The 18,719-nt window shown below is 46.2% G+C and overlaps 1 protein-coding gene across 1 annotated transcript in view; it reads left to right on the forward strand.

The window, feature by feature from the left end:
• LOC130477903 (cytochrome P450 2J2-like) overlaps nt 1-18,029 on the forward strand; it is a 32,143-nt gene extending 14,114 nt beyond the window's left edge. The window contains exons 2-9 of the mRNA XM_056849984.1: nt 6,047-6,209; nt 7,422-7,571; nt 8,742-8,902; nt 11,825-12,001; nt 13,491-13,632; nt 15,452-15,639; nt 17,534-17,675; nt 17,839-18,029. Of these exons, the coding sequence (XP_056705962.1) occupies nt 6,047-6,209; nt 7,422-7,571; nt 8,742-8,902; nt 11,825-12,001; nt 13,491-13,632; nt 15,452-15,639; nt 17,534-17,675; nt 17,839-18,029 (1,314 nt within the window). The remainder of the gene's footprint in view (nt 1-6,046; nt 6,210-7,421; nt 7,572-8,741; nt 8,903-11,824; nt 12,002-13,490; nt 13,633-15,451; nt 15,640-17,533; nt 17,676-17,838) is intronic.
• The last annotated feature ends 690 nt before the right edge of the window (nt 18,030-18,719 follow it).

The following is an 18,719-nucleotide window of genomic DNA, read 5'->3' on the forward strand; positions in this document are numbered from 1 at the left end:
TGACCATTTATTCCTGCTCTCTGCTTACTATTTTTCAGTCAGCTCTCAATCCATGACTATGAAGTTTGCTTAGCAGTCTGGTGGGGGACTTGGTCAAAAGCCTTTTGGAAATCAAAATACACAATGTCCACAGGCAAAAATTATAAAAGGTTAGTGAGAAGGACCTACCTTTACAGAAGCCATGTTGGGTTTCGCTCAGCAGGGCTTGCCCGTCTATAACCTTGACAATTCTATCTTTCATAATGCTTTCCATCAATTTACCTGGAACAGACATTAAGCTCAAACACAAATTTGTTTTATGCTGATGTCTTTTTCATATCTTGGTCTTGCCTTGATTTAAGACATTTATTGAATTCTTTTGCACTTTACTGTTCCCAGAAGTTTTTAGATGTGAATTATCAAAAGATCAAAGTTTTCGTGTTTTCTAAAGGTCCTCTGCCATGCAGTCTAGCTTAGTTTATGAATGGTATGTCAACTGAACAAGTGAACAAATTTTATTTGGATATTCTTTTTTCTTATAACTTGTCTTAGACAAGTCATATTCATGCTGCTAAGAAATTACCTTCAGGGCCTTCTTCAGCCCTCTTATGATTCTTCCGGACCTCGAGAGATACTGTGTACTGGCTGTCATTCAAGCTTCTCAGACTAAAAATGTTCCATTATTATTATATGGTATACCTCTTGCCATAGCCAAGGTTAATGATCAGTATGATTCTCATTTAATTTCCACTTCATGCTCAATGTCAAATTTGCTAGTATATACTTCTGGCCCTGTAATCCGTTTGGAATTTGTTGAACCATCCCTAGAGGCTAAGGCTTGGATAGCAACATTCCTTTTCAGATTAAAAATCTTCTATTCGTCAGAAGGGTGTTATTTGTATCAGCTTGCTAATAATGGCTGTCGAAGCACATGGGCAAAATTAGTTGATGATAGGCTACAGAAACTTGGTTTTACTTTTAAGTTGTTTAAGCAAATGAAATATACCTATGTGCATATTGATTAAATCTGCTGTGCTACATTTTGATAAATTGAGTACTTGTAGAGCTTAGATTTGGGGAAGGCACTGGCAAACCACCCCGCAAACAAAATCTGCCTTGGAAACGTCGAGATGTGAAGTCGCCCCATGGGTCAGGGATGACCCGGTGCTTGCACAGGGGACCTTTACCTTTACCTTTAGAGCTTAGATTGTGTGCTCCCTAAACTCTGAACAGTGCCTAGGTATTGAATCATGAGAGGGAGGGCATCTTGGCCATCTTCTGGGCATGAAGTATGGGTTACTGGGGGTGTGGGGGGGGGAAGGTAGTTCAGAATTTCCTGCATTGTGCAGGGGGTTGGACTAGATGACCCTGGTGGTCCCTTCCAACTCCATGATTCTATGATTCTATGAATCTTATTTTCTATAGCAAGATTAAATTATTTCAGTTAGGGGACTTATCAGGTAGGCTTGCAGGGACTCCATTTTCTGAGCAGCTTTGAGATTGTAAATCTGGAAAACTATATACTATTTGGCATTTTTTAAATTGACTGTAACAAAATAGTATTGCCAGAGACAAGTGGATTACAGTTTACGTTCAAAAATGGACTCCAGCTTCAGAGCTGGAGGTTGTAGCTAAGTTGTTAGCTGATGGCGACCCTCATGTGACTCTTGCAGTGGTGAAATTTTTGTCTATGGCATTTAATAATGATGTTCTATAAGGCCCTGACCTGGATGGCCTGGGCTAGCCTGATCTCGTCAGATCTCAGAAGCTAAGCAGGGTTGGCCCTGGTTAGTATTTGGATGGGAGACCACCAAGGAATACCAGGGTTGCTGTGCAAAGGAAGGTACTGGTAAACCACCTCTGATAGTCTTTTGCCATGAAAACCCCAAAAAGGGGTCGCCATAAGTCGGCTGCGACTTGATGGCACTTTACACACACACACATAATGTAAATACTTGCACACTTCCTTGCCCACAGCAAAGGCTGCTTGACAGCGCTAACATAAGATCCCCTTTGGTGTCACACCTTTAGACAGTGCCAGGTGCAAGGGACCATTAACAAAGCCAGAGGTGGTGGCAAGATACCGGAGATGGATTCCAATGACCCACCTAAAAGGGGGTTGTAGTGGACAAAAAGGCACCTTTCTGCCCAGCCTCCTAACAGGACTGTGCGCCAGCAAGCAAATCTTGCAGGGAAATCTGGGGAGAAAGAGACAAGCCTCTAGTGCGGGAGCTTAGAGGTGGCTGTCTTGGTTGGCAAGCCCACAGCGGGCTGGCCAACCCAGATTGGGACTGGGGGGGTGGCTGCCTTAGCTGGCAAACCCGCAGCGGGCTCGCCAGCCCAGATTGGGACTCGGGGGGTGGCTGCCTTGGCTGGCCAGCCCACAGGGAGCTTGCCAGATGAGATCGGGACTGGGAGAAGTGGATGCCTTGGCTGGCTCTTGAGCTGGTTAAGAGCCCTCAAGGGTCCACATCCGGCCCCTGGGCCTTGTGTTTGACAGCCATGCCCTAGTCTCTGTTTAAGCCAGGATGACTTGTAGTGATGAATTCTAAATCAGCACTTTCACACTGTGTATTCTTTTTGAGATTGTTGGGGTTTTTTATAGAACAGTGACTTCCATGTCTGTAATAGTATGTCCAGGGAGATCAAAATGCTCCCCCACTGGTTTCTGAATGTAGTGATTTCTTATGTCCAATTTGTGTCCATTGAGTCTCTCATGTGGAGACGAACACATTTATCCAACTTAGACAGTAGAAGGGCATTGTTAGTATATGATGGCATATATTAAATTGGATGTTGTGCAAGTGGATGATGTAGCTGATGGTGTAGCTGATGGTGGATGGTGTAGCTGATGTTATTAAGTCCCATAACAGCATAGAGGGACAGAGTGTATATGAGGACAGAGTTGGAATCAAGGTCTATTGTGAGGTTTGGTTCCTGGTTTGTGTATGTTGTGTGATCTATGGTTGTTGGTAAAAAGCAATTTTAATTTGAGGGGATGCCTATAATCAAGGAAAAGCCTTTCCTCACACTTGTATACAGCCTCATATTTGGGTTGGGAGCACTACTGTGCAACTTTGAGAAATTTTGGTGGCAGTGAAAAAATATCAAGGGTATATCGGTAGAATCCAAGAGAGCTGGGCTTTTACAGAATGCACAGTTAGAGTCAGAGAAGGGCAAGGATCCATAGAAGGGATTCTGTGACATGATGCTCAGCACTTAGCATAATTTATGCCAATGCCTACCGCTACTCAATGAAAGGAATGACATTAAAGAGCTAAGCTGAAACAGAACATAAGATGGTGTTCTAATCTCCGAGTCTCCATTAACGTAATGGGTGCCAAGGGCCCTGAAGATTTTCTTGCGCTTAGGGAAGTACCTTATCTGGACATTGCTTTGCCACTTTAATACAGATAGGCATAGATTACCTTTTCATTATTTTATTTTATTTTAGGGTTTTTGTTTTGTTTAATATGTTGTCACTGTGAACAGTTTTGGTCTGCTGATTATTGATACTGGTATTGATTATTCCTTTACACGTTTTGTATGCAGTTTAAATGCTCGCTATGTAACCTCCTAACCCAGCATCTACATAGACACTCAAAGATGGCAAAATCAAACAAAAGCCTGGTGGCACCTTAAGGGCTGCCAGGTCACTCCTCACCACTGGTGAGAGCTTTGTGGGGTTGTGGCTGGCGGCGATGATCGGTTTCCATAGGGTTTCGGAGCAATTGCTAGAGCGTCCGCATCACTTCTGAGTAAACCCGGAAGTGACATCGGCATGTCGCGTGGGTCTCGCATGCACCAATCGCATCTCCCTTCCACTGGCCCTCTTCTGCCCGCCGACCAGCTGAGGGGCGGCGGGCAGCTTGGTGGATTGGCAGACTTTTGCCCACCCCCACCAGGCAGTTGGCAAGCCTGTTAATGACTAACAACATTTATTTCAAGGTGAGCTGTAGTGAGTCATGTATAGGGTTTCCAGGTCCCTCTTCACAACTGGCGGGAGGTTTTGGGGGCAGAGCCTGAGAAGGGTGGGGTTTGGGGAGGGGAGGGACTTCAATGCCATAGAGTCCAGTTGCAAAAGGTGGCCATTTTCTCCAGGTGAACTGATCTCTATCGGCTGGAGATTAGTTGTAATAGCAGGAGATCTCCTGCTACTACCTGGAGGTTGGCAACCCTAGTCATGTAGGCTGTGACTCATAGTGAAATAAACGCTGTTAATCTGTAAGGAGCCCCTGGACTTCTGTTTGATTTTGCTCCAATAAATTAACGTGGCTATCACTTTGCAACACTCAAGACTGGCTCCAGCTAGGGTGCAGCCCAAAGAGGGGGGATGGCCAGAGGCAAGAAAATGCTGGTCAGGAAGACAGGCTTATTTCAAAGCCATCCAAACACTCTGATAGTCCCCTATAAAGTCAGATTACCTTCAGGAGCAAGAACCAAAGTCACTGTTTAACTAAAAGATGAAAACATACCGTATATACTCGCGTATAAGCCGAGTTTTCAGCCCAAAAAAAGGGCTGAAAAAGCTGAACTCGGCTTATACGCGGGTCAATACGGTAGGAGAGGGGAGGAGGGAGGAGGGAGGGGGGAACTTACCTCCATCACCGCCGCCGCCGGGCCCAGGCACCTTCCTCCGACCGGCAGGGGCCTTCCTGCCCAGGCAGGAGGCCCCCGCCGCCCGCGCGCGTTCCTCCGGCCGGGGGGGGCCTTCCCGCCCAGACAGGAGGCCCCCGCCGGCTGCGCGGCCCCCGCCCGCGCGCCTGGGCGCGTTCCTCTGGCCGGGGGGGCCTTCCCGCCCAGGCAGGAGGCCCCCGCCGGCCGCGCCGCCGCCGCCCACGCGCCTGGGCGCGTTCCTCTGGCCGGGGGGGGGGCCTTCCCGCCCAGGCAGGAGGCCCCTGCCGGCCGCGCCGCCGCCGCCCACGCGCCTGGGCGCGTTCCTCTGGCCGGGGGGGGCCTTCCCGCCCAGGCAGGAGGCCCCCGCCGGCCGCGCCGCCGCCACCCGCGTGCCTGGGCGCCTTCCTCCAGCCGGTGGGGGCCTCCTGCCAGCCCAGGAAGGCCGCGCCACCGCCACAGCTTCGCCGCCTTTCCAGGTAAGGGGCTCTTCCCCCTCCCCCCTTGAATGGCACTGGGGGTGGGGTGGGGTGGGGCGGGAGGGCCTGGGAGGCCGGCGGGAGGGCGACCTGGGGCAGGGCCCTGCGCTCTAAAATGGCGGCCGCCATTTTAGAGCGCAGCATTGCCGGTAAAGGGAATTTCTTATTGACCCTCGGCTTATACGCGGGTCAATAAGAAATTCCCTTTTCTGGCCTCAAATTTGGGGGGTCGGCTTATACTCGGGTCGGCTTATACCCGAGTATATACGGTACAAGTTTATTGCCTATTGATTGTAATTCTAAGGGGAAGAAGAACAAAAACAGAAGAAACAAGTCTCCTTACAAATACGTGACATCAGAATATACCTAGATGCTCCTGGCCATTTTGTTTTATTCAGGAACCATCCCCCAGGTGGAGGTCAAGAGAGGTGTTCTGGAGTTGAGCCCTTCCCGGGCATGCAAGGGCGCTACTGGGGAATGGGCTGTGGTGTGTGAGGAGTGAGGGCTTCAGCCTCCCTTGCACAATGGGCTACACATTACACACATTAAAGCACACCACGCTGACTCCCAGTCATGTTAGTTGTGCAAAACGGAGTGGTTTAAAACAAAAAAACAATAGTAGGTTAATTGCTATAGTGTTAGCTCATTAGTAACTGTGAGTAATGGGAGGCATGAGGGGGAATCGAGGAAAAAATGTGAGTGGGGAGGCATGGAAACCCACACCTTCCCATGCTCACTAGAACCAAATCCAGTTGGAGGACAATATTTGAGCAAAGATGGTGCCAAAGCGGGTTTGGCAAGCTGCAGAGCTGAGCCAAGGAAAGCCCAGAAGGTGGGCAGCTACATGACTATGTTGTGCTGAAGCAGAGCAAGGGGAGGCAGAGCAAAAACTCCATGTGAAACCAAGCTACGTCGTGTAAGTCTGAAGAGGTGCAAAAGAATGTAACATTTATCTGTTTCTACCCAAACTGCAGATAGCAAAGAAACATGGACACATTTTCACTATATGGGGAGGGCATCAGCCTATGGTAATAGTGTCTGGATTCCAAGCCGTCAAAGAAGCTCTAATAAAGCATTCAGAAATATTCTCTGGGAGACCAGTGACCCCTTTCTTTAAAGCTGTAGCAAAGGAAAAGGGTAAGTTCTTGTAAAAACATTTTTACTTCTTTTCATTCCAGAGAAATAATAAAGGAACATTAAAGAAAAGTCTTTTAGAAAGAAAAAGCATGAAAGTTTCAGCCAGTTGGAGATTTCGCTATCCAGCAGGCAGTATCCCATGACTCAGTATGCAGAAGGTGTGGTTCTACTATGTTCCTCTGTATTGGTGGGGTCACTCTGGAGACATGTGTGGAGGGGGGGCTCAAATGAGGAGGGACAAGAAGCTGAAAGCAGCTCTGCTGAGGGGAGGGGGCATTTTCACGTCAGAACATCAGAATAGCCCTGCTGGATTAGACCAGTGAGGGTCCGTTCAGTCCAGCATCCTGTCTCACACAGTGGCCAACTGGTTCTTCTGAAAGTCCAACCACAGGGCATAGAGGCCGAGGCCTTCCCCTGATGTTGCCTTCTGGCCCTGGAGTTCAGAGGTTGACTGCCTCTGAACGTGGAGGTTTCCTTAATCACCATGGCTAGTAGCCACTGATAGACCTACCCTCCATGAATCTATCTAACCCTCCTTTTAAATCTGTCTATGTGTGTGGCCGTCACTACATCCTTTGACAGCAAATTCCACACTTCACTCACTCTCTGTGTAAATAAATATTTCCTTTTGACCATCCTGAATCTACTTCCCATCAGCTTCACTGGATGCCTTTGAGTTCTAGTATTTTGGGAGAGAGAGAAAACCTCTATCGTGTCCCCCACCCTTAGTCATCTCTTTTCTAACGTGAAACGACCCAGACTCTTCAGCCTTTCCTCATAGGGAAGGTGCTCCAACCCTCTAATCAACATGCTTACTCTCTTCTGAACTTTTTCCAGCTCTGCAATGTCCTTTTTTGTGATATGGTGACCAGAACTGTACACAGTATTCCAAATGAGGCTGCAGCATAGATCTATATAGGGGCATTATAATATCAGTTGTTTTATTTTCAATCCCTTTCCTAATAAACCCTAACATAGAGTTTGCCTTTCTCCCAACGTTCATGCTCTGGATTCTGACACGTATGCCACAGCCCAGTGTATTAGGCAAAGACTGATTCTTCATCAGCATTGCAATTCTATCACAATAGGTAGCTCTTGAATGTTTAGACATGAACTACATTCGATTTCACAGTTTCTAGGCTGACAACTTAAATCATTGTTAACATGAATTTCTACAAGTTATAATGTCTCATTGATTTTTGATGGCCTCAGGTATTGTATTCTCAAATGGTCATACCTGGAAGCAACAAAGGAAGTTTGGGATATCTGCTATGCGGAAGCTGGGAATGGGGAAGAAAGGTGTGCAGAACCAAATAGAAGAGGAGGCCAATCAGCTTGTCGAGACTTTTGCACATGCAAAGGGTATGTTTTACTGGGATTGGGTTGGCATGTTCTGCTCTGCAGAAATCTTTTCCAAGGATTGTCTCCTGATCTATTACTTCTTGAATGTGTAAAATAATTTAGTGCTGCATTTTCATGGTGTTTCAAACGGTTAGTTTTGAAAGTATCTCAGGACTGTTTCTTTTTGCTGCAATATGACACTGATGCGGATTGCCAGCGGATTATGCAGGCAGTCCAGGAAAACACCGCCAGAAAACTCCTTGCTACTTAGAAAAGTGTTGGTTTATTTTACAGTGCGTAGATATAATACAAGAACTCCTTACACTCCTTTCCGCTCATAGCATCCCACCACAAGCTTCAGTTTCACTCCATTATATACACATTACAGTCTCAAGCACCAATCACAGAAGATGCTTAGTCATTCTGACTTGCTCATACATTGCATCAGCCTACTGGTCTTAACCTGATCTTGCCAGCTCCCTCTAGCTCTTCAGCTCCCTCTAGCTTCAATAGTAGGAGAGGACTTGAGATGGTGCACAAGTGCATATCAAGAGGTGGCCTTTCAAGTAGGCAGGTCATAAGTCATACATGTCTTTAAAAGTCAATGCCAGCATCTTAAATTGGACTTGCATGCAAACTGGCATTAAATGAAGCTGCTTCATAATGGGAGTAATACACTCCCACTTCTGTGTTCTCACTAATAAGCAAGCAGTCATACTCTGTACCAACCAAAGCTTCCAAATAATTGTTAAGGGCATCCCGTGCAGACTGCATTGCAATAACCCAGCCTTGAATCACACAAGCATGGATCACTGTGGCCAGACTGATGGAATACAGAAGAAGAACCAGGTTCTGCACCAAGAGCCATTGAACCTCCACCTGAAACCCTGGAGAGCCACTGCCGGTCAGAGTAGACAATACTGACTTTGATGGACCAGGGGTCTGATTCAGTATAAGGCAGTATCATGTTTGTAAGAACACATACCTTCCTGTCTACTGTGATCAGCTCATAACAGTGCAGGATCCAGCAAAACCCCTAGGCTCTTAACTGTTTGTTAGTTTCAGTAGTAGGAGGGGGAAAATCAAGAGAGGCCATCTCATATTCAACAGCTTCCTGCCCAAGAAATCTGATTCTCCATATTAACAGAGTTAAAACTATTATTAATGTTTTGTATATAACTTGGTTTTCAGGGCAGCCAATTGACCCTTCATTACCCATCATTAATTCGGTCTGCAATGTGATATGTGCTCTGGTCTTTGGACATCGTTATTCTGTTGATGATGAAGAATTCCTCAAGCTGATTAAATCAATTGAATATAGTGTAACATTTGGAGGTACATTCTTTCACCTTGTGAGTAGTCTTTTGCTGTTCTGTTGTTTTGGGAAGAGATTACGGCATCTCACTGCATGGACGATAAAGCAGTGCTGGGAGAAAGGGTTTATACATGAAAATGCCTTTTGTTCAATCAGACCATTAGTCCCTCAAGGCCAGTATTGTCTATTCATATTCTCTACTCACACTGGCATCGGCTCTCCAGGACCGCAGGCAGAGGTCTGTCCTTCACATCACCTACTACTTGACAGGAGCTGAGGAGCCTCTGGTTCTTGACAATGTATCCTTAAGAGATGATGCTGTAAATGCTTGGGACAATATTGGTCAGAGAAGGCTACAACTTGAGAATGAAGGTAAGGCAATGCCCTGGGAGGCAAGGAAGGAGAAGCCAAGCACTGCTGTATCTCTGACAGTTGCAACATCCCTCCTTGCCTTGCCACAGAAGGAGATCACCCAGGTATAGGGGCATATAGAAGCCACATCTGCTGGGAAAAGCTACCTCAGCAACCATAAGTTCATGAAAGATCACCTGAACTGGAAGTGCCTGTCCAGGTAAAAGAATCTGAAGGATTCCCAGTGAAGCAGTACAAGTATAATACGAAGGGAAGCTTCAGTCAGTTATACTGAAATCATGAAAATGCCTTTTTGCAAGCCTTCCACTATGGACTTTCCTTTCAAATCCTATACCAGGTACGAGTGTTAGTCCATAACGGCAAAGATATACAGTCTACTGGCACTTCAAAAATAATAAAATTTTATTGTAGCAGAAGTGTTCATGGACTACAACCTACTTCTTCAGATACAATGACTGGCTTCTCACTAGGCACACCTGTTATATAGGAGACATGGACGAAATAAACAAACAGAAGGATCAAGTTGCCATAAGATGCAGGAGAGTCAGGGCAAAATGTAATTAAGCAAAATTCAAATTACCAACAGCTCCCAGCTCAAACCAGTCCAGTGCATCACAAATTATCTACAACGTACACTGGATGTTGATAATTGTCTCATACAGGATATCAGAATATCCCCAAAAGTCTGTTCCTGAGAAGTTGGGATATGGTTTTGGAGGAGAAGGTGGGATATGGTGAGGCTGGTTTTGGAAGGATTGTCTACCAACAAGTATTTTTGCCTCAGGCTTTGGTGTACCATGGCCACAGAAGCCATTAGTTGTCCACTTCGTAGAAGTAATTCTGGTGTCTGCCATAAAGGGAGATGCTCTCTCTTGGCTACGAATATATTTCCCTTGTTTTCTGCTCATTATTGGACTATCACTGAGCTGCTCGCTTGCCCCACATCACAGAGGCTCTGCTAGGAAAAGAATGCAGCCATGTAGCATGCCCAATGCAGCATCTGTGAGTGAGCAGGGTGGACTGTTCTTCCTTGACCTCCTTCTCAAAAGCAATCTGGAGAAGAAAATGTTAATCTGATCCTTTTTCTCCAGAGAGGCAATTCTTAGCCGCTGGGGGGGGGGGGGGTCTCGTCCACTGGGGGACCCAAGAGCTCTAACTCTATCATTGATTTGGTAGTTCAGCAGGGAAGATCTTCCTGAGAAAATCATTATTTGGGCAGAGCATATGTTGGCTCTTCCCCCTCATCAGCCCATTCCTGTCTGATAATTTCATTACTCAGTTGCTATCATCTGAAATAAACTTCATACCAGAGGTTCACAACCTCTTTGAATATGAGGAACCTATTAAAAAAATTTAAATTGGAGACACACACACCCACACAAACATGATAGTAGTTGTACTGTTAGTATCCATTGACCATGTATTTTCTCAATGACAAAAAGATCAAAACGACAATGCTTAGTGCACATATGGATTCTGGACCCCTTGCAATAACTCTGCCCTCCCTGCTGGGTCCCCAGTCAGGAATCACTGTACTCGGATCTTCTGTCTGCCTTGGTAAGCTGGACATCTTTGCTCTTCCCAGCTGACAGTGCAAGGATCATGCAACCACTGCTATCACTGAAACCTCCGAGTGGCTGAAGTGTGCAGGATTCTTGAGGTCCTGGGATGGATGGATGGATGGATGGATGGATGGATGGATGGATGGATGGATGGAGACTGTCCTAAAGTGCTTTCTCCCTCTAGATGACTGCTGTGACTCCAGAGGCCAGATCTTGGGCCACATTTTCCATCCAATTTCCTTGGCCTAGGGGTTAGGAGTTAGGGGTTAGAGGTTAGGGGAGTCACAGTTGAAGGGGGTGACTCGCTCTGCTATCCTGTGACAATGGCAGTTGTCCTGTTCTGGATTAAATTGATTGTTGGTCCCATCCAGTGCACTCTGGCATTGCCATGGACTTGGTGACGAAATTATCCACTGGCAAATCTCGGAGGCAAGGACCCTCTGGATAAGCTTCTGTCAGCCATCGTCTCAGCTGGCATCTCAACAGCACAGCTTGAGAGAGAAGGATTAAAAAAAACCCTTAACAAAGTGAAGAAAGAAAAGAGGGCACAACAAAAAGCAGAAAATGGAGATAAAAGCTGCCCTAGAAGCACTGCAAAGCAACGTTTTCAGATATCCCTGCCTTCCTTACAGAGGACAGGAAAAGAACTGCCGATGGAGGGGAAAAGTGCCTCCCACCTATGGTCAAAGGAAGCTGATTTGTACCTGCCTCCTGTTCTCATGAGAGAAATCACCTATCAAGGAGGTCCTCGTCCTCCTCATGAGAATTAAGCAATGTATTCCTGCTAATTCCCTACTAAAACTGGCCTCCTCCTGTAGCTGGGTTTTGGTAATTCAGAACTAACAAAGAAGTTAGGATGCCATTCACACATCTCCTCCCTGTCATCCAGATTTGGGGACAGGAACAATCTTTCATTTACTGAGTGTGAATGTACTTGCCCTCAAGTTTAATCCAGGCCACGATGCTGAAAAGGCTACTTAGCCTGTTTACTGAAGTGCAGGATTTGCTTGTGTTTTTTCCTGCAGCTATATGAAGGGATCCCATGGATCATGAAACATATCAAATGGCCATACAAGAAGGCATTTTCCGCTGTAGATGTTGTGCTTTCACACGCAAGGAAAGAGACAGAAAAGCACAGGGCACAACCGGCATCATATGAGCCACAAGATTTCATCGATTACTATCTACTTCAGATGGAGAAAGTAAGTGGAATTGGTGTGAAATAATGACTTTGCATGCAGAGGTCTGCACCTATAATTACTAAGGATTAGTTTCCTTCCACACACAAACATGTACAGAGGTGTTGTCCTAAGTGCTGTCCTAAGCAGAGTTACACCCCTTTAAGTCTGCTGAAAACTATGGGCTGAGAAAATGATGTAACTCTGCTTGGGATAACACTGCCTATCTCTTACGTCTCTTTATTCATCCTGCTTACATGAATTAAACAATAAAGTTCATCTGAAGGAGGATATAATCCAGGCAAGGTGACCATGGAATGGATACTAATATCTCACTTCCTAACTTGTAATGGCACAGACATTATACGTAACCCCTTTACACTGTTTGTTATTCTTTGGTTCCATGCCCCTAGTAAAACATGCAGATCAGAAACCACTCATCCCAAGTAGGGTGCATACCATATATACTCGCGTATAAGCCGAGTTTTTCAGCCCAAAAAAAGGGCTGGAAAAGCCGGCCTCGGCTTATACGCGGGTCAATACGGGAGGGGAGGGGAGGAGGGAGGGAGGAGGGAGGGGGCAACTTACCGCCGCTGCCATCGCCGCCGCCACCGCTGCCGGGCCCATGCGGCTTCCCCCGGCCAGGAGCGCCCTGTGAGGGTCTCCTGCAGCCACTGGAAGGCTGTGGGGCTGCTGCCGCCAGGCGCGCCCAGCTCCCCCCGCCCTGGAAGGGCTGGGGGAAGCCTTCTGCAGACCTCCTGCGGCCGCTGCAAGGCTGCGCGGCTGCCGCGGCCGGGCACACCTGGCTCCCCCCGCCCTGGAAGGGCCAGGGGAAGCCTTCTGCGGCCGTTGCCGCCGGGTGCGCCCGGCTCCCCCCGCCCTGGAAGGGCCGGGGGAAGCCTTCTGTGGCCGCTGCCGCCTGGCGTGCCCGGCTCCCCCCGCCCTTCCAGGGCGGGGGGCCCGCCCTCCCTCCTGCGGGGGGCCCGCCGCCGCCACCACCGCCTTCGCTGGGCCTGAAGGTAAGCCTGCGGGGGGGAGGGGTTATAAGCCGACCCTCGGCTTATACGCGGGTGCCTAATTTTTCCCCATTTTTGGGGAGAAATTAGGCACCTCGGCTTATACGCGGGTCAGCTTATACATGGGTATATACGGTAGTTAGCACAGCGAAAAGCAGATTAGTTTTCCCTGATGCCATCAAACCACTTCGTCATACTGTCAATCAGAGCCGTCAATGAAAGGCACATTGAAATCAGGAATATGGAAAATGAGCCATTGTGCCAGACTTAGGGCTTGGGAATGCAGCCTGAGGAGGGTGGGGTTTGGGAAGGGGACCTCAACAGGATATAATGCCACAGAACACATCCTCCAAAACAGCCATTTTCTCCAGGGGAGCTGATTTTGGTCGTCTGGAGATCAGTTGTAAAAACAGAGTTGCACTTACCTGTAACTGTTGTTCATTGAGAGGTCTTCTGTGCAGGCAGGCATTTCATTTTCCCCCGGTTGTCAATAACAGAACAAGAATGACCCTACTTCTACATACGATGATGAAAACCTGATTCAGTGTATTTCTGACTTCTTTGTTGCTGGGACAGACACAACCAGTACCACTCTGCAATGGGGACTGCTTCTTATGGTGACTCATCCAGATATCCAAGGTGAATAAGAATTGTGTAATGTAAACAAGAGTCATTCTATTCTTAGCAGTTTGTTAAAAAGTTCATAACTTTGGGCTGATTAATATATCAGCACAAGCTGGGAGTTTGTGAAGAAATGGTGGGAGGATTTGGAATTTTCCCCATCATAAAAACTATCGATAAAACAGGCCCTATACCAGAAAGAGATCTATTGAATAGACTGATTCCTCACTGTTCATCAGGCTTGCCAGATTCCCCTTGGCTACCGGCGAGGGATGGGGGGGCAGAGTTGCCAGATCCACATTGGGAGACTCCTGGAGATTTGGGGATGTAGCCTGGAGAGGACCAGGACCTCACTGGGGTATAGTGCCACACAGTCCACCCTCCAAAGCATCCATTTTCTCCAGAGGAACTGATTCCTGTAGTCTGGAGATGAGTTCTAATTCCAGGGGGATCCCCAGGTCCCACCTGGAGGCTGGCATCCCTAGTCAGAACACTGACTCTTGTAACCCTTCCTTCCAGGGGAGTGGGATATTTCTCATTCACACAACATCACTCCCTCATTTTTATTGACTCTCCGCTGCTTTCAGAATTCTGTGCCTCTTGTAGCAGGCTGTGGAATCATCAGTCCATTTTTTTAGGGAAAGGAGTCTTTTCTTTTTTGGTTAATTTAGAAAGGCACTGTAGGATGTCTCCTAAGGATGTAGAAACCAAACCCTTGTACGCTGGCGGCTGGGGTTGCCAACATCCAGGTGGGCGAAATCAAAATCACAGCAGCAACGGCCACAATATAATACAAACAGCTTAAAGATGTCAGGCTATGTTAAGAGTAAACGATACTCACTGCAGATATAAAGTTCATTCAGGTTGTCACTAAATATAAATTAAGACCTTCATGTACAAAAATACAGCTATGCCACAGAATAATATGATGTCATCCAAAGTATAATAATACAACTGTATAAAACTAAGTAGCATGGAAAAGCCGCTAGGAAGGTCCATTATGAAGCAGGCAGTTCAAGATATCAGTACATCACTGAAGTAGCCAGTCTAAACTAATCAAGTCCAGAGACAGGGATCCGGTAATCTCCTGTTTTGCTGGTCTTCTTCAGAAACAATAAATATGCTGAATGATATAATTCACTCTGCGGACCGCAAGCTTGCAAGTTCCCAATGAATGCAATGAACTCTTATGTTCGAACAGGGGGCAGTAATGCAGGAAATTCTTACCAGGTTTAAGTAGTCTAAAGAACAGGTCACTGCAAATAACTGAGTAAGTGAGAAACAGTATTGGGAAAGGGGGAGTAGGAATTGCTGCCCTTTAACAAGTTGACCAGACTGTCCAGCAGATAACAGCAAAGCTGACTTTCTCATGTACATCAGTCCTTTTTGGTGAGGCCACTTAGTACATTCTCTCTAGGCAGCTCCAGTGCTTTTACCTCTAGATTTTTTTCTTACTTCTAGCATGGAGCAAATGTGTCTCCCTTAAGAGGTCAGGATCTTCTATCTCTCCAGTATCAGAGGAGCATGCCTATTATATTAGGTGGTGCAGAACATAGGTAGGATAATGCTGCTGCAGTCATCTTGCTTGTGGGCTTCCTAGAAGCACTTGGCTGGCCACTGTGTGAACACACTGCTGGACTAGATGGCCCTTGGTCTGATCCAGCATGGGTTTTCTTGTGTTCTTATCTATTGCTACCACTCAGTGTATATTGAGATTTTTTAATGTAACCACATGAACTAATTTCAGATGGTATAAATATCTCCTAATGATTGTTCAGCTTTCCACAGACAGAAGAACTGTCCAAAATAAACCTTACATTTCCATCCTTTTCCACAGAGAAAGCCCAGAAGGAGCTAGAAGATGCTTTTGGTTCCTCGCAATCAATTAGCTATCAAGATCGGAAGAAAGTGCCCTACACACTTGCTCTGATTCATGAGATCCAGCGTTTCAAATGTATCTTATTAGCTGGGAACCCTAGAGAGAGTTTGGAGGATGTGACCATTCTTGGTTCTTTCATTCCAAAGGTACAGAAGATTGTTATAGTTACAATTCTGTATTCCACGAACAAATGCTATCCAAGGGACATTTTGAGAAATATATCCACACAGAATGTCATGGTTAAGATATAGGACTAGGACCTGGGAAACCTAGGTTCAAATCCCCACTCACGCCACAGTAGGGTTGCCAAGTCCTTCTTCGCCACCAGCGGGAGGTTTCGGGGCACAGCCTGAAGAGGGGAGGGTTTGGGGAGGGGAGGGACTTCAATGCCATAGAGTCCAGTTGTCAAAGCAGCCATTTTCTCCAAGTGAACTGATCTTTATTGGCTGGAGATCAGTTGTAATAGCAGGAGATCTTGAGCGAGTACCTGGAGGTTGGCAACCCTACGCCACAGAAGCTTGCTGGGTCACCTTGGGCCAGTCACACACTCTCAGACTTGACCTGGCACATGTTAGGATGGGAGACCTCCAAGGAATACCAGCATTGTGATGCAGAGGCAGGCAATGGCAAACCACCACCGAACGTTTCTTGCCTTGAAAACCCTATGGGTTGTCATAAGTCAGCTGTGACTTGACAGCAGAAAATAATCATCATCATCATACAACAACTCACTGTAAAGAATCCTCTGAATACCACAGAAATCAATAAAATACAGTAGTCCTATTCTTCCCCTTCAAGCTCATTTCTTATTGGTACAGCTTAAAGATCCTCTATCAAAGGCAGCAATCTCCTCTGGATAGCCTTTAGGGAAGCAGCCATTCTCAACTTATGCGGGAGTTCCAGAGTAAAGGTGCAACAGCTATAAAATGCTCCCCACTGAGTTTCCACCAACTCAATCTCTGCCACAGCTGGTTCCCGGAGGAACACCCCCAGAACCATCATAGAGTTGCCACCTTTCAGGTGCAACCTGAAGATCTCCTGGAATGACAACTGATCTCCAGATGACAGAGATTTGTTCCGCTGGAGAAGATGGATGCTTTGGAGGGTGGACTCTATAGCATTGCACCCCACTGATGTCTCTATTCTCCCCAGGCCCCACCCCCAAATCTCCAGGAGTTTCCCAACTTATATCTGGCAACCCTACGCCCATCCCCCATCGGTGGCCAGGGGGGATCTGGCAGCCATGCCTCAATGACACAGCAGAAGCAACCCTCACTTGCAACCCTTGCACTGAGGTGTTCTGGTTTCACAAATGGGCATAAGCTGTACACCAAATTCAAGAGGAAAGATCTGAAATAAAGTCAGGTGAAATGTCTTTCCAGTTTGCTGTGACCAAAAGAAATGTATTGTCAAAGCAATTTCCCAAGATTGCATAAAATAGTTTTATTCTAATTTCACCCTCATCCTCACTACCAAACATACACAATTTTGCTCCCCCCACCCCATTTTTCAAACTGCATAGGTTTTTTCATGGTGTGTTGATGGGTTCATAGGTGCAACTTCAGAATTCATTAAGGAAATACTTCTTTACACAGCAAAAAAAATCTAATAAAACAAATCAAGTCAAGTCATTAAAATGTGGAATTCTACGCTAGTGTAGTGATGGCCACAAGCACAGATGGCTTTAAAAGGGGGTTTGACAGATTCATGGAGGAGAGGTCCATCAGGGGCTATTAGTGAGTAAAGGGAACCTCCATAAACAGAGGAAGCAAATCTCTGAATACCAGTGCTCGGAGGCAACATTAAGGGAATGCCTCCATGCCCTCCAGGGGAACTAGCTGGCCATTATGTGAAACAGCATCCTGGACTAGATACACCGCTGTTCTGACCAAGCCGGCCTCTTCTTATGTTATTTTGCTATGCTGTTGTTTATGAAAAAGTAAATTCTGAGTTCCAAGAGGATCCGCACTGAGACAGCGAGAGACAAAAGCAAAAGGTGCTGATGTGGATGCATTCTAAATCAACTGATTATTCCTTCAGGGTTCCACGGTTGTTCCAGATGTACATTCAGTTCTTTATGATCCCAAGCTATGGGAGACCCCTCGGAAGTTCAACCCAAATCATTTTTTGGACAAGGATGGAAAATTTGTGGATAGAGAAGAACTTTTGATCTTTGGTGCAGGTAAATGCAAAAGTCCAAATTTAGTAAGTTTAGCTATGAATCTGAGGTACCTTCAAGGAGACTGCATTTCTTTCTCACACTAGCTGCTGAAAAAGGGGATAAATACTGGAGAATATACAGAGCTATTACTCACTTGCCGGCTTTGCTTTATTTCCTTTTGCAGGAGCCCGTGTGTGTCCAGGGAAAGACATGGCGAGGATCGAGCTCTTCCTCTTCTTCACCAACCTGCTGAGAGCATTCACCTTCAAGCTGCCAGAAGGAGTGGAAGAAGTCAACACAGAGCCTGTACTAGGCTTGACAATGGCTCCTCACCATTATAAACTTTGTGCTGTTCCCCGCTGCAGTGAATCGTGACCCCTAACAATGACTAGAACAACTTATTTCTTCATATCCATCGTTCATTTAAATTTCATCAATTATTCTGTTATGATTTGCCCAATTCACTGTTCTGGAGTTTCTCTATCCCATTAAGGTTTATCTGATACCCTGCACAAATAAGGAATTCAGGCAGATCTAGCCTGCTACCGATTGCTACCTCAGTCACTATCAGCTAAGAAATCCTGTTTTTCCTAGTTTGCTGCATACACACAAGCGCTCTGTCTAGAGTTCTGGCACTGTATGATGTTAGAAAGTTGCTCAATATAGCTGCAGGCCTTTCAAGGACAAATGGGTGCCTGCTTGTTGAATAAACATTTGGGTGACATTTACTTTCTCGGCTTGTGGCGTATTGTTAAAAGTGGTGAAGTGGATGGCAAAAAGAGATGTTGGGATTTTACAGAAAAGGAAATTTACCTGTTAAGAAGAATCAGCTGTGGAGTTTCCCCTCACCAGATTCACAGCTTTACTGTGTGAGCTAATCAACAGACCTGAGTAGATGGCCTTGACAAGAAACACTAGAATCAAATAAAATAACATAGATGGGCCAACTTATTAATGAACAGAACTATCTATATTAGCATCAGTAACAAACACTACACTAACTAAAAACAATGCTCATGTAACAAAGTCACAGGTAAGTACACAATATCAGATGCAACACAGTGA

This window comes from Euleptes europaea, chromosome 5, assembly GCF_029931775.1.
Source record: "Euleptes europaea isolate rEulEur1 chromosome 5, rEulEur1.hap1, whole genome shotgun sequence".
In the NCBI taxonomy this organism is placed as follows: domain Eukaryota; kingdom Metazoa; phylum Chordata; class Lepidosauria; order Squamata; family Sphaerodactylidae; genus Euleptes; species Euleptes europaea.